Consider the following 13,429-nt stretch of genomic DNA (forward strand, 5'->3'; position numbering starts at 1 on the left):
AGTTTAAAAAGGAAGCATTAACTATGCTCTATCCATAGACTTAAGATCAAGACCGTATACCATACAAATAATAATTTTGTAAATCTAGAAGGAGCTCTATGGTATATCCATATAAGGTTTCAACCATACACTCTCTTTGCTATAATTAGCCAAATGATCTACCACATGGGGGGAAAGAACCGCGAAGGACACACTCCTTCGCTATGCCACTATGTTGTTCTTACAAACACAAAGTTCCATTCAAATTGTAGAGACCATGTTTGCTTCAAGATGTAGATAAGCCTAATTTGATAGTGTAAGTAGGTAATCTCACGTCATCATTCTCTTTATGTGTGCGTGTGTGTGTGTGTGTGTGTGTGTGAGAGAGAGAGAGAGAGAGAGAGAGAGAGAGAGAGAGAGAAGTTTCTCCATCCATGATGCAAACAAGACAGACGGAGGGACTTTTATCAACCCTTTAAAAACTTAAAAACTTAAAAACTTAAAAACTTAAGAAAACCACAAGAATTAGTTGGAGAACATCATAAAAGAAAATTTGAGAATCATGTTACGGGCAAGTGAACCCGGGTGGGAGATATGAACCCCTCATGGGGAGTTGTAATCTCACCTTTTTTAATATATTCTACTGTTTTAACAAAAAAAAGAAATATGAACCAGTCGTAAAGTAATTAACCAACACTTGTACCATAACATAAATTTGGTATTATTCCATAGTGTACATTGCAAGAGGAGTTAGGCGAAGTCTTGAAGACCACGCCAGCAACAAAATTGGGTGTTGAAAGTGGATCCCGAGTTTTTTTTTTTGAAATTTAGAGTTGCGATACTTGCTCAAAGGTTTGCACATAGCAGTGTACAAGTATTAAGGAAGGTTGCAAAAATATAATAATATAAACACTTAGTATTAACTATTTAATTTAGCTGGCCTAGTCTAGCAGAACTTGGCGGACTTGAAGGAAAGGGGGTACATGAAGGTGTTTTGGTAGGTGAAGCGGATGATTTGTTCCCGGGCGAGGGGAAGGCCGGCGTTGACGAGGCAGTCGTTGAAGGAGAGGCGGCTGAAGAGCTGCGGGTTCACCATCTCCGCCGACGCGAACCACCCGCAGTTAACGTGCACCTGCGACGGCGCGCACCCCGACGTGCACGTGTTGAAGATCTGCACGATGAACTGCGGTATCCCCGAGCCGCTGCTCTCCCGGCTCTGCGATATGCTTATGTCCTCGCTCGTGCACACCCCTACATACATATCCACAAACTAACATATGATAAAGCTAATACACATTTACACCATCCACTTCCTCAAGAGATTTTGTTAAGGGGGGCTTTTATAAAAACTAGTAGCGTCACACGGGTTATCAAGCTGCTAATACACATTTACACCATCTTCTTCCTCTCAAGAGATTTTTTTAAAAAGGGGGCTTTTATATAAACTAGTAGCTTCACCCGCCTTCTACAAGTACGGGCTTGGCTATCAAATTCAAATTCAAAATCTCCATGGATACCACGTGGCATAGAGTCTGTATCTCTCTCCTGCTCTCTCGTTGCACACCTTCTCTTTTATATAATATATAGAAAAGAAGAACAAAACAAATCCTCCGTGTTTTGTGGATGTATCTTCTGGTGAAGAGATTTCTGTTCAACATTTTAATAGATTAGTTATCTTAAGAGAAATCTTTCCCATCAAGAGTTGCCTAGTCAACTTCAGTGGAAGTATTGATATGGCAATCTAACATTGATAAAGCTCAAAAGTTGAAATTCGCTTTACTTTAGATGTTGAAAGCCATTCTAGAAAGAGGTTGACTAGTGATTTGAAAGGCTCCCTTTTGATATTCCTAAGTGTGTGTGTCACAAGGCAACTGCTAAGAGTAGTCTTCTCCATTGACCTTTGAGCAAGACGTTTCTAGATGCATGAAGGCATACCCTTGCTACAATCCAAAAATCCTCATATTAAAAATGTTTGCTTTCATCATCACATCTTGTACCCTTTATTTGCTCTCTTTCAAAAGTCTTAAGTTGTATAGTGTGCACTTTTGCAAGATAAATAATGTAGAGCTTGATATGTGTGTGTGTGTGTGTATGTAGCACATGCTATATATATCATCCAAAAAATCATGCACACGTCAAATAAAGCAAAGCAATTGTCTGCGTAAAGGATGATAGGACATTTCAATTTCAAAGTAGATTGATGATGTATTCACCTCCAAAAAAACTCGTGGTTGCTTAGGATAGGTAAAGCCTATGCACATTTTGGTGAATTTTGGGAACACCAAAGTTTTGAACTGTTGCTAGATGAATAAAATTCTTGGACACTTCAATGTTACCAAAGAGAAAAAGGTGAATAATTGAATTTCTCGAATGTACTAATGCAAAATCATAAGAAGATATCAATAAGGGAAGTATTAGAGGACCCATATAAATAGGCAAGTAGTGTGACTATATGAGGTTAAATCTCGTCATACACATACCCCTAACAATTCTGCCATCCAAACTTCAAACCGCTAGAGCCAATTTGACTCTTCCAAGCTCTCATCACACATCATCTTGCATCCAATTGATTGAGTCCACATGCATTTTGTAGCTTGAGTATATGTTAAGTAAAGGCAATCTTCCTCATGTCCAAGTGTTAGCCTATGATTGGGCATGCTAGCTTTTTGCCCAAGCCCTACACGTCTAAGATCGTCCTCCACCCATATCATGGGGCTTTGGAAAAGCTATGGAGGACAAGCAATCTTGTCAATCCAATTCATGGAGCTATGGAAAAGTTATGGACAAGCAATCTTGTCAATCCAATACTCCACACATGAGGCACGGGTGTTATGCATAGACTAGGTAATCAATTTCTGGTTCAAATGCAAATGTATCAATCAAATTAATCAATAGTCCTAAGTGGATGCCTTTTATATTTGAATGTGAAGCTTTAGACTTTAATCTCTTCCGAGGATAATTCTCTAGAGTGTAAAACGTACAGCACCGTGCAGGGAAATCATTTTGATTCACGTGGGTCTGTGATAAGACAATTGAAGGCGTAAATACTAAAGAGCAGCAGCAGAATAATTAAAAAAACAAGTGGTACGTGCACAAGTGGGGACAGCGGCTTGAATGCGTGTCCTTGTAGTAAAGGAACAATGGGCCTTTTTACTAAGCGCATTGAAGGTTGTCGCGGACACTAATAAAAATGTACACTATACACCTCTGCTGTAGCCTGCTAAGTTCTAATGTCTAAAGTAAAGGGTGATTTCTCAATGTAGGGTGAGAAACTAGGATTTAACCAAGAAAAGAAACATAGACACATGTATATATGTGGTATGTGTACATACGAAAACACAGACACACACATATATACATATACATATATATATATATGAACACAAAATGAGTATATAAACATACACACAGCGCGCGCGCGCACATATATATATATATATATATATATCTATATATATATATAGTGCTAAGAGTAATTAGTTCTGAAATGAACATATTAAGATCAAATTAAGGATTATTCTGTTTCTTAAACACTCCTACACACGCTCTTATCATTAAGCAAGCACTCATCAATGTATCAATAATCAGTCCTTCCAAATGCGTATAGCATAGGCTTCTGATCAAGAACGATGCTTCAAGAAATTGAGGACAAACAGTTTATAAAGCTCGAATTACGGCTCCATATAATCTTCCAATACCTAGCACGAATAAACAAGGATCTGACTCACCTAAAGTTGCCGTAGGGAACAGGAGGAGCAAGATGAGCACCATGGAGGCCGTTGTATAAGCGTAATTATCAATTGTGGGGGAAGAAGCAGCCATGGAAATTGGACTCTTGCAAGCCCCGCTTTCACGAGCTGCTTCAATAGATGCCGCAGCTGCAGTCGACGATATCACATGCTGGAAATTCCCATGTAGTGATCTGCAATGTTCTGAACTAGATAAACACCTTTAAAACCAGCTCTGTAATCACCTCTAAAGATAGCTATAGAAGAACGCATTGCTGATACATTACTATAATATTAACCATCTAGGCGGCCATAATCATGAAGAAACCCACAGCGGTCCTCCCAGAAAAAAACCAGCCTTGAGTCGGTGCACTGGCTATGAGAGATATTTCTGAGAACAGTATAAGAAGCTATAAGAAGAATGAGTCAAGGGAGAGACTAAGGAGGACCTCCAAGATTTCACCTAAAGGGTACCACCATATTAATTATCCTTGTAACTTTGGTTACGTTATAATTAATCCCTCATCACATTATTTGCTATTATATGTGACACTAATTGTAAGAAGAAGAGCCATGCTTCGATGCTTGCATGCATCGACCTCCCTGAGTCCCCTTCATGTTATGTACGCTTTCTTAAATGAAAGGCCTCAGACGTAAATCATTCTCCTGACTGAGCGCCCTGACCATGCATGCACGCACCTTGAGGTAAAACCGGATTTGCCAAATCAGGCAGTTGAGAATCCTCCTTTACTCTGAAGCCAAAAGCTGTATATCTACTTTGCAAGTTACAGCCAGAGCATGTGTGATTTCCTAAGTCCTGACTCCTAACTCCGAACTAGGTCAACTCTAGTTCCCTTCCAACTCGACCTCATGGCCCACTCATCAACAAGCCAACGAGGCCATTGCAAGAACAAAAAGCTTCCATACTTTGGAGTTTAAAGAACAAGAAGTAACCCTTTTGTTAAGCCTTGTTTCTATCTGGTGGATCAACAACGATCACAACCAGGGTTGCCTTTTGATGAGCACCCTTGTCTCTCAAATTTGACAAAAACATCCAAAACACACCCAAAACGTCTATAATGATGTCAAAAGGCTTGGTCAAAAATCAAGCCTTATGATAACAAAGAATAGATTCCTTTTTCTCATGTCCTTATATATCTGTACTTTTTTACTATATATAAAAAAGACTCAAGCCACTTTTGACACGTGTCATCAAAGAATACAAAGTGCAGAGAGGGGAAGAGAGAGAGAGGAGGGAGGGCCGAAAACAGAGAGTGAGAGGTGTCAAGAGGGGGGAGGGCCGAAAAGAGAGAGTGAGAAATGTCAACCCTGTCAGAGAGACGGGTGAGAGCTGACTTGTTATTTTAATTAAATAAACGTGCACTTCAAGAACTAAGGACACGTGTAACCTTACTCCAAGATTCCATTTAAGCCCACACTTCTCACTTAAGCCCGCACTTCCCAGTGTCCAAAGCAATGGGTAGTACACTCATAAGGGAACAACTCACAGAGTCCAAATCATTGCTCTAACAAAATATATTTTTCAATCAATCAAAATAAGAACAACTCCTCTTAAATCTATCTTGTTTTTGTTTTCGAAATCTCTACAATATGTCGGTTTTACAACTAAAATATATGAAAAAACATTCCTTAAAATAAAAGCTACTTAGAATGTCGGTTGGTTTTTCTTAATTCTGACTAGTACAAATACACTAGAATGCCATTTTTTCGAGCACGTCTCCAAACTTGGAACCACCCTCTAAAAATGCAAAACAAGAATAGTTAACATTGTTGTCTTGAATTGTCGTGGTGAAGCTACATTTTATTTTATTATGTAGGTTTATTGAGCCAAAAATAGTGTATGGTTTATTGTGAGTTAAAGAATCCATTGTGACGAAACCTTCAGAAAAAGGGGGTAAAAACCCTGAAACAAAAACAAAAACTGTACTAAACCATATCATGAACTGATCGGCCAGCCAGCACTAGAAAAGGTAAAGATCTTCAGAAAAGGAACAACAGAGACAGCAGAAAATCCTGATGTATCAGTTCTCGGCGGCCAGCCCCTCTTCTAATCCGTGAGAGAGGATGATTAAACATAAGACAAGAGTGCTCTTGCCTTTTTCTGAAGGTTTCATCAGGTCGTAGTGTCTCCCCATGGACCTTCCACATGGGATCTTGTAACCATACTTTTTTTTAATATATTCCACCGTTTTAACCAAAAAAAAAAGAATCCATTGTGACAATGAATGCAAATTCAAGAATTGGGTTCTCTTTAACACCTTTCATAGCCGCAAATTAATTAGTTTCTCACATAAGCAAGCAATTACTTCTTTTTGGGAAATATGCAGATATATATATTAAAAGAAAAGAAAAAGAACAAATTAGTAACAGCTGATGCTGCCAATCATTCGTCGTCTTCTTCTTCACTTGCCCGAAACCTTGTACTTCTACATAGCCTAATCAAACCGGAGCTCCAGCCTCCAAGCCATCCTTAGCACAACTTAGGCTCTTGATTCTCCAAAGAGAAAAGTACAAACCACATAAAAGCTGATGCTGCGAGTCATCTCAGAACGAAAAAACGTACTTCACTACTACTTCTTCTTCTTGTTTTTTACCTCACTACCATAGAGAAACAGCTGCATAATCCTGTCCTTCTGCATAATCGGATCAAATCGGAGCTCCAAGTCATCCTTAGCGCAAGACTTGATTCTCCAAAGACAAGCTGGTTTCATTCCACTGTCTGCTGATCCCCAAGCCTCTCCAAGACACCCTCAACCCTCGTACCACCTGCACGACCTCCACTTTACTCTTTTCAGCGGACCTCAAGACCGCCATCATCCACACATGCCTCCTCACCCTCATGAGGCTGATCTATGACCATATACTTCTTTGCCGTGATTGCCTGTATAAGAGGCAACACATCCCCAGGCGCAATAGTTTTTTTGAAGCAATAGATTTTTTGAAATGTGAAATCTTTGGCCAATCACCGTGTAGTGACAGAGGCTATTTCTAGTGAATCATCCTCTAGTGACTATGAGTAGTTGGGCTTTGCAATGGAGTGGAGTGCCACTCTTGCACAAGGTTTCTTGCATTGGGTAGGTACGCCACGAAATTTGAGATCAAGGGGTTTTAACGTCCGAAAATATTAATGTAATCAACACCATGGATAATATATTGCTAAAAGGCAAGTGATCACCAATGAACTTTTCTTTCTCCACCTATGCCGGGCCCATGCCCTTCCGTTAGTGTAGATAAGCTCCTCACCAACATGGCTCAGATGACTTTTGAATAGCGGTTTAAGTCAGCCAACTGTGGCCATTTGGATGGAATCTTAGTTGTATCTACACTAAACCACCCGGCTGTGTCTCCCAAGACTTGTTCCACACATGTTACATACAAGATTCTATCGCATACATGTTGTCGACGTGTCCACATCTAGATTCTTTAGATTTGGTGGAGCGATCTTGAGGAGCATTGAGATCGCCATATTGAGATATGAGAAGGGGTGTTGGAATAATCATGCTATCTCCATACTCTAAGCTCCTTTAGGAGACCGTGGTCCCATACATGTTGTCAAGGTGTGGACACCTTGACAACATGTATGTGACCACACTTGGCTAACCAACTTGGACAAGGTGTGGACACCTTGACAACATGTATGGGACCACACTTGGCTAGCCAACTTGGACAATCTCTATACGGTCTCCTAAAGGAGCTCAGAGTATGGAGATAGCATAATTATTCCAACACCCCTTGTCATATCTCAATATGGCAATCTCAATGCTCCTCAAGATCGCTCTACCAAATCTAAAGAATTTAGATCCATGAATTCATGACTTTTTAATGAGACCAACTCTGATATTCTAATATCTCAATAGCCCCTCTCAACCGTCACTCTGGAACTTCCTTTAAAAAAAAAACAAAACGATAGATATTGTATTATTCAAAAAAGGCCATCAAAACATATACATCAAGCTTTTTAGAGAAGCTTAACTCAGTTCTTGGATAGTAGGTATAACGAGGTGCTTGAGAACCAAGCATCTTCCTGCTAAATTCTGTTGGTATCCCTTCCATCTGTTAAACTTTGCTTTAACTTTATCCAAACCCACTGCTATTTTAATGAGACTCTGAAGCCCATTGGGATGCCAAACAGTCGAAAGATACATCCCTCTTCTAAGAATTAACAACCCTCTTGAACAATCCCTCTTCTAAGAATTAACAACCCTTTTGAACAATCCACTCTAGCGGGTCATTAATCATCGTTTTGATTCCAGTTTTTTGATGATTAATTCTGGACCCAGAGGCTACGCAGAGAATCTGAAGGCATTTCCAAAAAGTTTTGATAGATTTGTCATCATTATGAATCAATCCATTGGTGTCATCTGCAAAAAGCTATAGGCACATTTGTCCCTTTTTGTGAGGCAGTTCAATACCTTTCATTTTCCCTTTCTGCATTGCATCTTGAACAAGCCATCCTAAATCATTTGTTGTAATCGCAAAGAGGAGAGGGGCTAAAAGGGCATCCCTATCTTATAGATTTATTCAGCTCAAAAGGTGAAGAAAGTTTTCCATTAATCACCACTCTTGCTCTAGCATTCCCAAATAAGGTTGCAACCTTTTGAATAAACCGAGGACGTAGCCCCATATCCTTTAAGGATTGGAAGATGAAGCTCCACTCAAGTCTATCATAGGCTTTATCAAAATCAATTTTAAAGAAAATAAAGTCTTGGTTAGTTTCTTAGGAATGTTCTACCCCTTCCCATAGCACAATAATGGCATCTAGAATAAAGCGGCCCTTTAAAAAACCTTTTTTGTTCCTCTCTAACCCACATTTTCAGCTTATCACTAAGTCTTTGTGCCAACACTTTAGCAAAGATCTTGTATGCAGTATAGGCAGCATGGAAATCGGTCTCGAGTTGGGGATAGGTCTTCTTTTGCTCCCCATTTGTGAATTAATTTGATAATCCCTTCATTCAGGGATATTGGAAGAGCTCCATATTCAACGCTCTCTTGCCACACTTGAAGAAGAGAGGGAATAAGCAACTATTTGAATTGTTTAAAGAATTCAGCAAGGAGCCCATCAATGCCTGGACTTTTTCCATTCTAAAAATTGTTTATTGCATCTACAATTTCTATCTCAGTGATGTCAGCTTCCAAAGTTGGTGCTATGGAGCTAGGGACCGTTTTCTACTTGCAATTAGCAATCATCAATGATCATACGAGCCCTGTCTTTCTCTGCATTTATCTCTGAAGGCTTACTAAATATATTCAAGAAATGATCTTTTGCTGTGTTCATGTTTTCTTCTATAGAATTTGCCAGTTGTCCATGCAGGGTTTTTAAGAATGGACAGAAGTCTTTGTTTACTTTCTTCTTAGAAATTCTAAACATCTCTTTGGAAGGCCTATCTATTTTTTCAGCCCACCACTCCCTAATGAAAAGTTTTAGATATTGGCTTTGAATTATTTCCTCCTTTTTCAGCTCTTCTCTGAGAACATTGATTTCACAACTCAGATCATCTTGAGATGTGGCCATTCTGCTCTCAAGCTCCTTAAGACGGGAGTATTTGTTGTTTTGTGGGCACGGGCTTTGGTCACCTCTTTTTCGACAAATACTAGGAAGTTTTGAGATTCCCTCACCGATTATGACCAGGCTCTAGTAGCAGGAGCACGAATGGAAGAGAGGGACTTCTCCCAAATTTGTTTAATTCCTTCCTGAATTGAAGGCAACTAGAACAATTTTGGGTCAGTGTGGAACCATCCAGATTTCATCCTTACACCCGTTGATTTAATAGATGTTATAATGGGGTAGTGATCTGAAAGAACAATGTTCTTCATTACTTTTACGAATGAGCTGAGATATTTCTTACTAAGGGCATCTGATATATAGCATCTATCAAGCCGAGCCTTCCTTGTCATCAGCAAATCTGATCTACCATTGCTCCAAGTGAAGTTATTAGAGGATGACAGATCATGAAGGGAGTGAAACAATTTGCAATCTTCCCAACTTTTCTTTTCTTGGCCCTTGATAGAGTGTCCCATTTGTTTGTTTCTGTCTGTCTGAGCTTCCACCATGTTAAAGTCTCCTAGGAGGAGAATCGGTGGGGGCTGTATTCCCATCAAGGAAGTCCACAACTTCGGTCTGGACCCTACAGGGCCAGAGGCATACATTGATACAACAGTAAATATGTATTCCACTGTATCAATTCTTACAGCAATCCACCTGTGTTTAGGGTCAATGTTGACCTCTTTAATGCATGCAGCTAGAGAATCATCTATGCCCATGACTGTGCCTCCACTGCCCTGCTTATGATCTGTCACATACCAACGGTGGCTCTTGGAGACTGTCATAAGATTCTTCTACAATATGTCTCCCACTACCTTAATTTATTGAAGGCATATAATGGTAGGCTTCAAACCTGTTTGCCATAACCAGTCTTTTATCACTCTGGGTCTAGTTTCATCAGTGAGTCGTATTGTTGAGAATAGGTTGATCTACATCCATTACTTAGTGTGTATCCATGAGTTAGATACATTTATGCTTAGAGTATGGGCTAAGGTGTAAACCATGGACTAGCTTGTAACCCATGGTCATTGACGAGCAATCAAGGCACCTCCTCTAGGTGGCATGAGAGGGGCAAGTGGGCAATTGGGTGTCATCTATGCGCCTTCCTCCTTTCTCAGAGTCTATAAAAGCATGGTCTCTACACCTTCTCTTGTGTGTGATAGCTCTAGCATTCTTGTATGCACTTTGTGTCTAATTCAAGCTTAGTGTTACTTTGTGAACTTTGGCTCTTGTCACCATTTTGGCTTCTTATTGAGTGTTCTCTAACTTAAAATCATGTGTTGATGTATAACTTAGTGTTGTCACAAGCTATCACTACATCTATTGGTGATTAGCTTGCTAACCAAGTGATTATAACATTTGGTATTAGAGCTCCTTTCCATGGGAGAGCATCTTGCTTATTAGTTGAGTAGGAGCATCTTTGTGAGTGTGAGATTCTTGCTTGAGTGGTGAGAAGTTTTGTTAATAGCTTTGTGCTAACCTTTGTAATAAGTTTTATGCTTAGCAGCATTTCTCTTTTATCTTTTTGATCAGTGGAAAAGTCATTAGAGAGAGATTTGTTGGGAACACCATCGTGGGTGTTGATGATCACACTAGTAAGTTTAATGGTTGAGTGATTTATCTTCATTTTCTTACGTGTAGCATCAAGCTTTCTTTGTGGCCAACAAAAAGCTTCTAAAAGCTTCTACTTTCATCGTGTGAAGCTATGGGCTTGTTCTTCTTCTATTGTGTGAGCTCCTGTACTTGCAAAGACCCTTCTTCAACGGCAGATTACTGGAGTTTTTATGTAAGTTTTAACCTCTTTGTGCAATAGAATTTGTAGGTTGTGTAGCATCAGCTTCCTGCGCAGCATGAGTTCCCTGGACATCTTGAGTAGCATCTCCCTTCTAGAAGACCAGCGCAGAAGTTGGTAACTGGCATCTCTAGCAGAAGTTGGTCTCTAATTACTGTGCTCAGTTGGAAGAGAAGAGCAAGGCTATATGCTGATAGTACAGTGGGAAGAGTTAGAAACGAAGAGCAAGGTTGTGCGCTGAGGCAACCTCACCTGGATTTCTAATCGCGTGTGGACCGACATCATGACAAGAAGCCAGGAGCTTCTCCGACTGAGAGAGCTAGAGAATAAGTCAAGGGCTGAGCTAGGAAAACCTTTGTGAGGCGAGCCTTTATCATTTCACTACCAGCATCTTTCTGGGCCACCTTCACCAAGGTGAATTTTGTGTCAGCTAGGACGTGAGCAAAGTTTGAGAAGCGGCTAAGATAAAGCACACGTCACCAAAGCTCCCCTGTTGGCTATATATAGAATGTCTCTATATATAGCCCTAGGATCTCCTGTATATATACTCATCTATTGTGTGTATTCCACACACTTTGGGGATTCAATCTTGTGTCTCGTGTGCTTCTCTCTCATCTCTCTCATGTTATCGCCTCCATCTCCAACATGGTATCAGAGCCCCACGGGCTTGGGGAGAGCACCATAATCGGACTGGCCACGAGGGGATCGGATCGAGTCAAGTGGTACGTGACATAGCCGGCCAAGCACTGATGTGTGCAGCAGAGAGCTCACGGGACTCTCCAAAGCCCACGAAAGCAAGAGCTCTCTCTCATCTTCATTGGTATCATAACTGGCAGGGCCAAACGGGGAACCCCCAACAAGGGACGCAACGAGAGGCAGCCGGCACGCCAACCCCCACACAGATGCGCATACAGAGAGCCATGCGCATACAGAGAGCCCACACGAGACAGAAAGCAGGGCAACTCCAGCGGGGAGCAGTAGCAAGGGTTTAGAGCGGACAGATTCAAACCCAACTGAAATTAGCACCACTCATTATTGCTGACAGCAGCAGAGATTCCAAAGGAATTGGATCCGCAGCTGGCAATCCAGTAGAGCTCGCAGAGCAGGTCACATGCCAGGCTTTGATGTGTCTGAAAGTGCGAAAACAAGGATCTCCAAGAGCTCCAACAATAAAGACAAAGAATCAGAGGATGCAGCAGCCCTAGCAAACACATCTGCGGATATGGAAAGAAAACGTGCTAGGAAAAGTGATTCGTCTCAAGGCTAACCTCACAAGAGCACACGCCAGACTTGAAATTGTCATAGGGTTTCTACTCTCATCACAGCTTTGAGAGCCCTTCTGCCAAATCGCTGGTGTGTAGGTGAAGGTTTCTGTGCAAACGGGTCCCTATTCGATGGACTGAATTTTGCTTGTCTACAACTACTCGATCATGCCATCTCAGTGCGGACAAGGTCTTGAAAGCACAAATTTTACAAAGACAATAGAGATGATGCTTTCTTCATGAACGTGCTGTTATCCTCAGCACCATGGATTTCCACCGTTATCTTCAGGTTTGTCATGCCTTCTATTTCCATTGCTATTCTCTTGTTTACACCTACTTTGTATTCTTGTAGCTTTAGCTTTCTATCTTCTTTGCCATACAATTTTACCACATACTGGAGACATGGTGTATAGACAGCTGGAGTTGCTCCTGATTGTGTCTGGGTATTTTCTTCCTGGTGTCTTTTTGCATGAGGGTTGCAGCGATTGTGTCACACACCTCTAGTGCTTTTACTTTTTAATCACCAATGGGTGTCCACTTGCTGAACTGAATGTTTCTTCCCCTTAAAGTGTAGCGTATGTGACACACATGGGTGGCCAGATTGCAAACTAGGAGGTGGTTGTTTTGGTGTTGAATCGTAAGGCAAATTGCAGTTGTGCATCATTGTTTATTGAACTGCTTTTTGTAGTGGAGTAAGCAATCAGTTGTGAGAAATGTCAAGAAACTATCCCATGCATATGCTGGTGTGTTCTTTCTTGGGCTCTAGATCTGAAGTTCAAATCATAGTTTTTCATATGTCAGATATATGACATACGCATACGGCCTAAAACCTACGCGAACCCTCTCAAGAAGTTTTAGGTGAATTCCCTTGAAACATTTCAACTTTGAAGATAGTTTATAGGTTGATACGACGGCTTCTATAGTGGCTTACTTCCATGGCAATTTTATTAAAACTAAGAGAAAATTCATATTTAGCATTAAAAGATCTGTCGCATCATGCATAGAGTCTAGCCATCATCATGATGGTATTTGATATTGATGAGATGCATATTCCTTAGAGTTGTTTGTCCATGATGATCAACATATTTGATTCTTACTTTCATGA

At 40.6% G+C, this 13,429-nt stretch overlaps 1 protein-coding gene across 1 annotated transcript; it reads right to left on the reverse strand.

The window, feature by feature from the left end:
- Positions 1 to 678: 678 nt before the first annotated feature.
- On the reverse strand, positions 679 to 4,668 carry LOC147609229 (TPD1 protein homolog 1-like). Its single transcript, XM_086787746.1, has 2 exons — positions 3,708 to 4,668; positions 679 to 1,230 (listed from the first exon to the last, which is right to left on the reverse strand). The coding sequence occupies exons 1-2, from the start codon at positions 3,799 to 3,801 to the stop codon at positions 926 to 928; spliced, it is 399 nt and encodes a 132-aa protein (XP_086643872.1). The 5' UTR covers positions 3,802 to 4,668; the 3' UTR covers positions 679 to 925.
- Positions 4,669 to 13,429: the final 8,761 nt, after the last annotated feature.

The sequence above is a fragment of the Cibotium barometz genome, chromosome 51 (assembly GCF_041138505.1).
Source record: "Cibotium barometz isolate CiBa-2024 chromosome 51, ASM4113850v1, whole genome shotgun sequence".
Classification (NCBI taxonomy): domain Eukaryota; kingdom Viridiplantae; phylum Streptophyta; class Polypodiopsida; order Cyatheales; family Cibotiaceae; genus Cibotium; species Cibotium barometz.

Excerpts from the sequence above, each read along its gene's own strand:
- LOC147609229 (XM_086787746.1), bottom strand. The coding sequence starts at position 3,801 with ATGGCTGCTTCTTCCCCCACAATTGATAATTACGCTTATACAACGGCC. Across the intron at positions 1,231-3,707 it reads GTTCCCTACGGCAACTTTAG|GGGTGTGCACGAGCGAGGAC; the intron begins GTGAGTCAGATC and ends ATATGTATGTAG.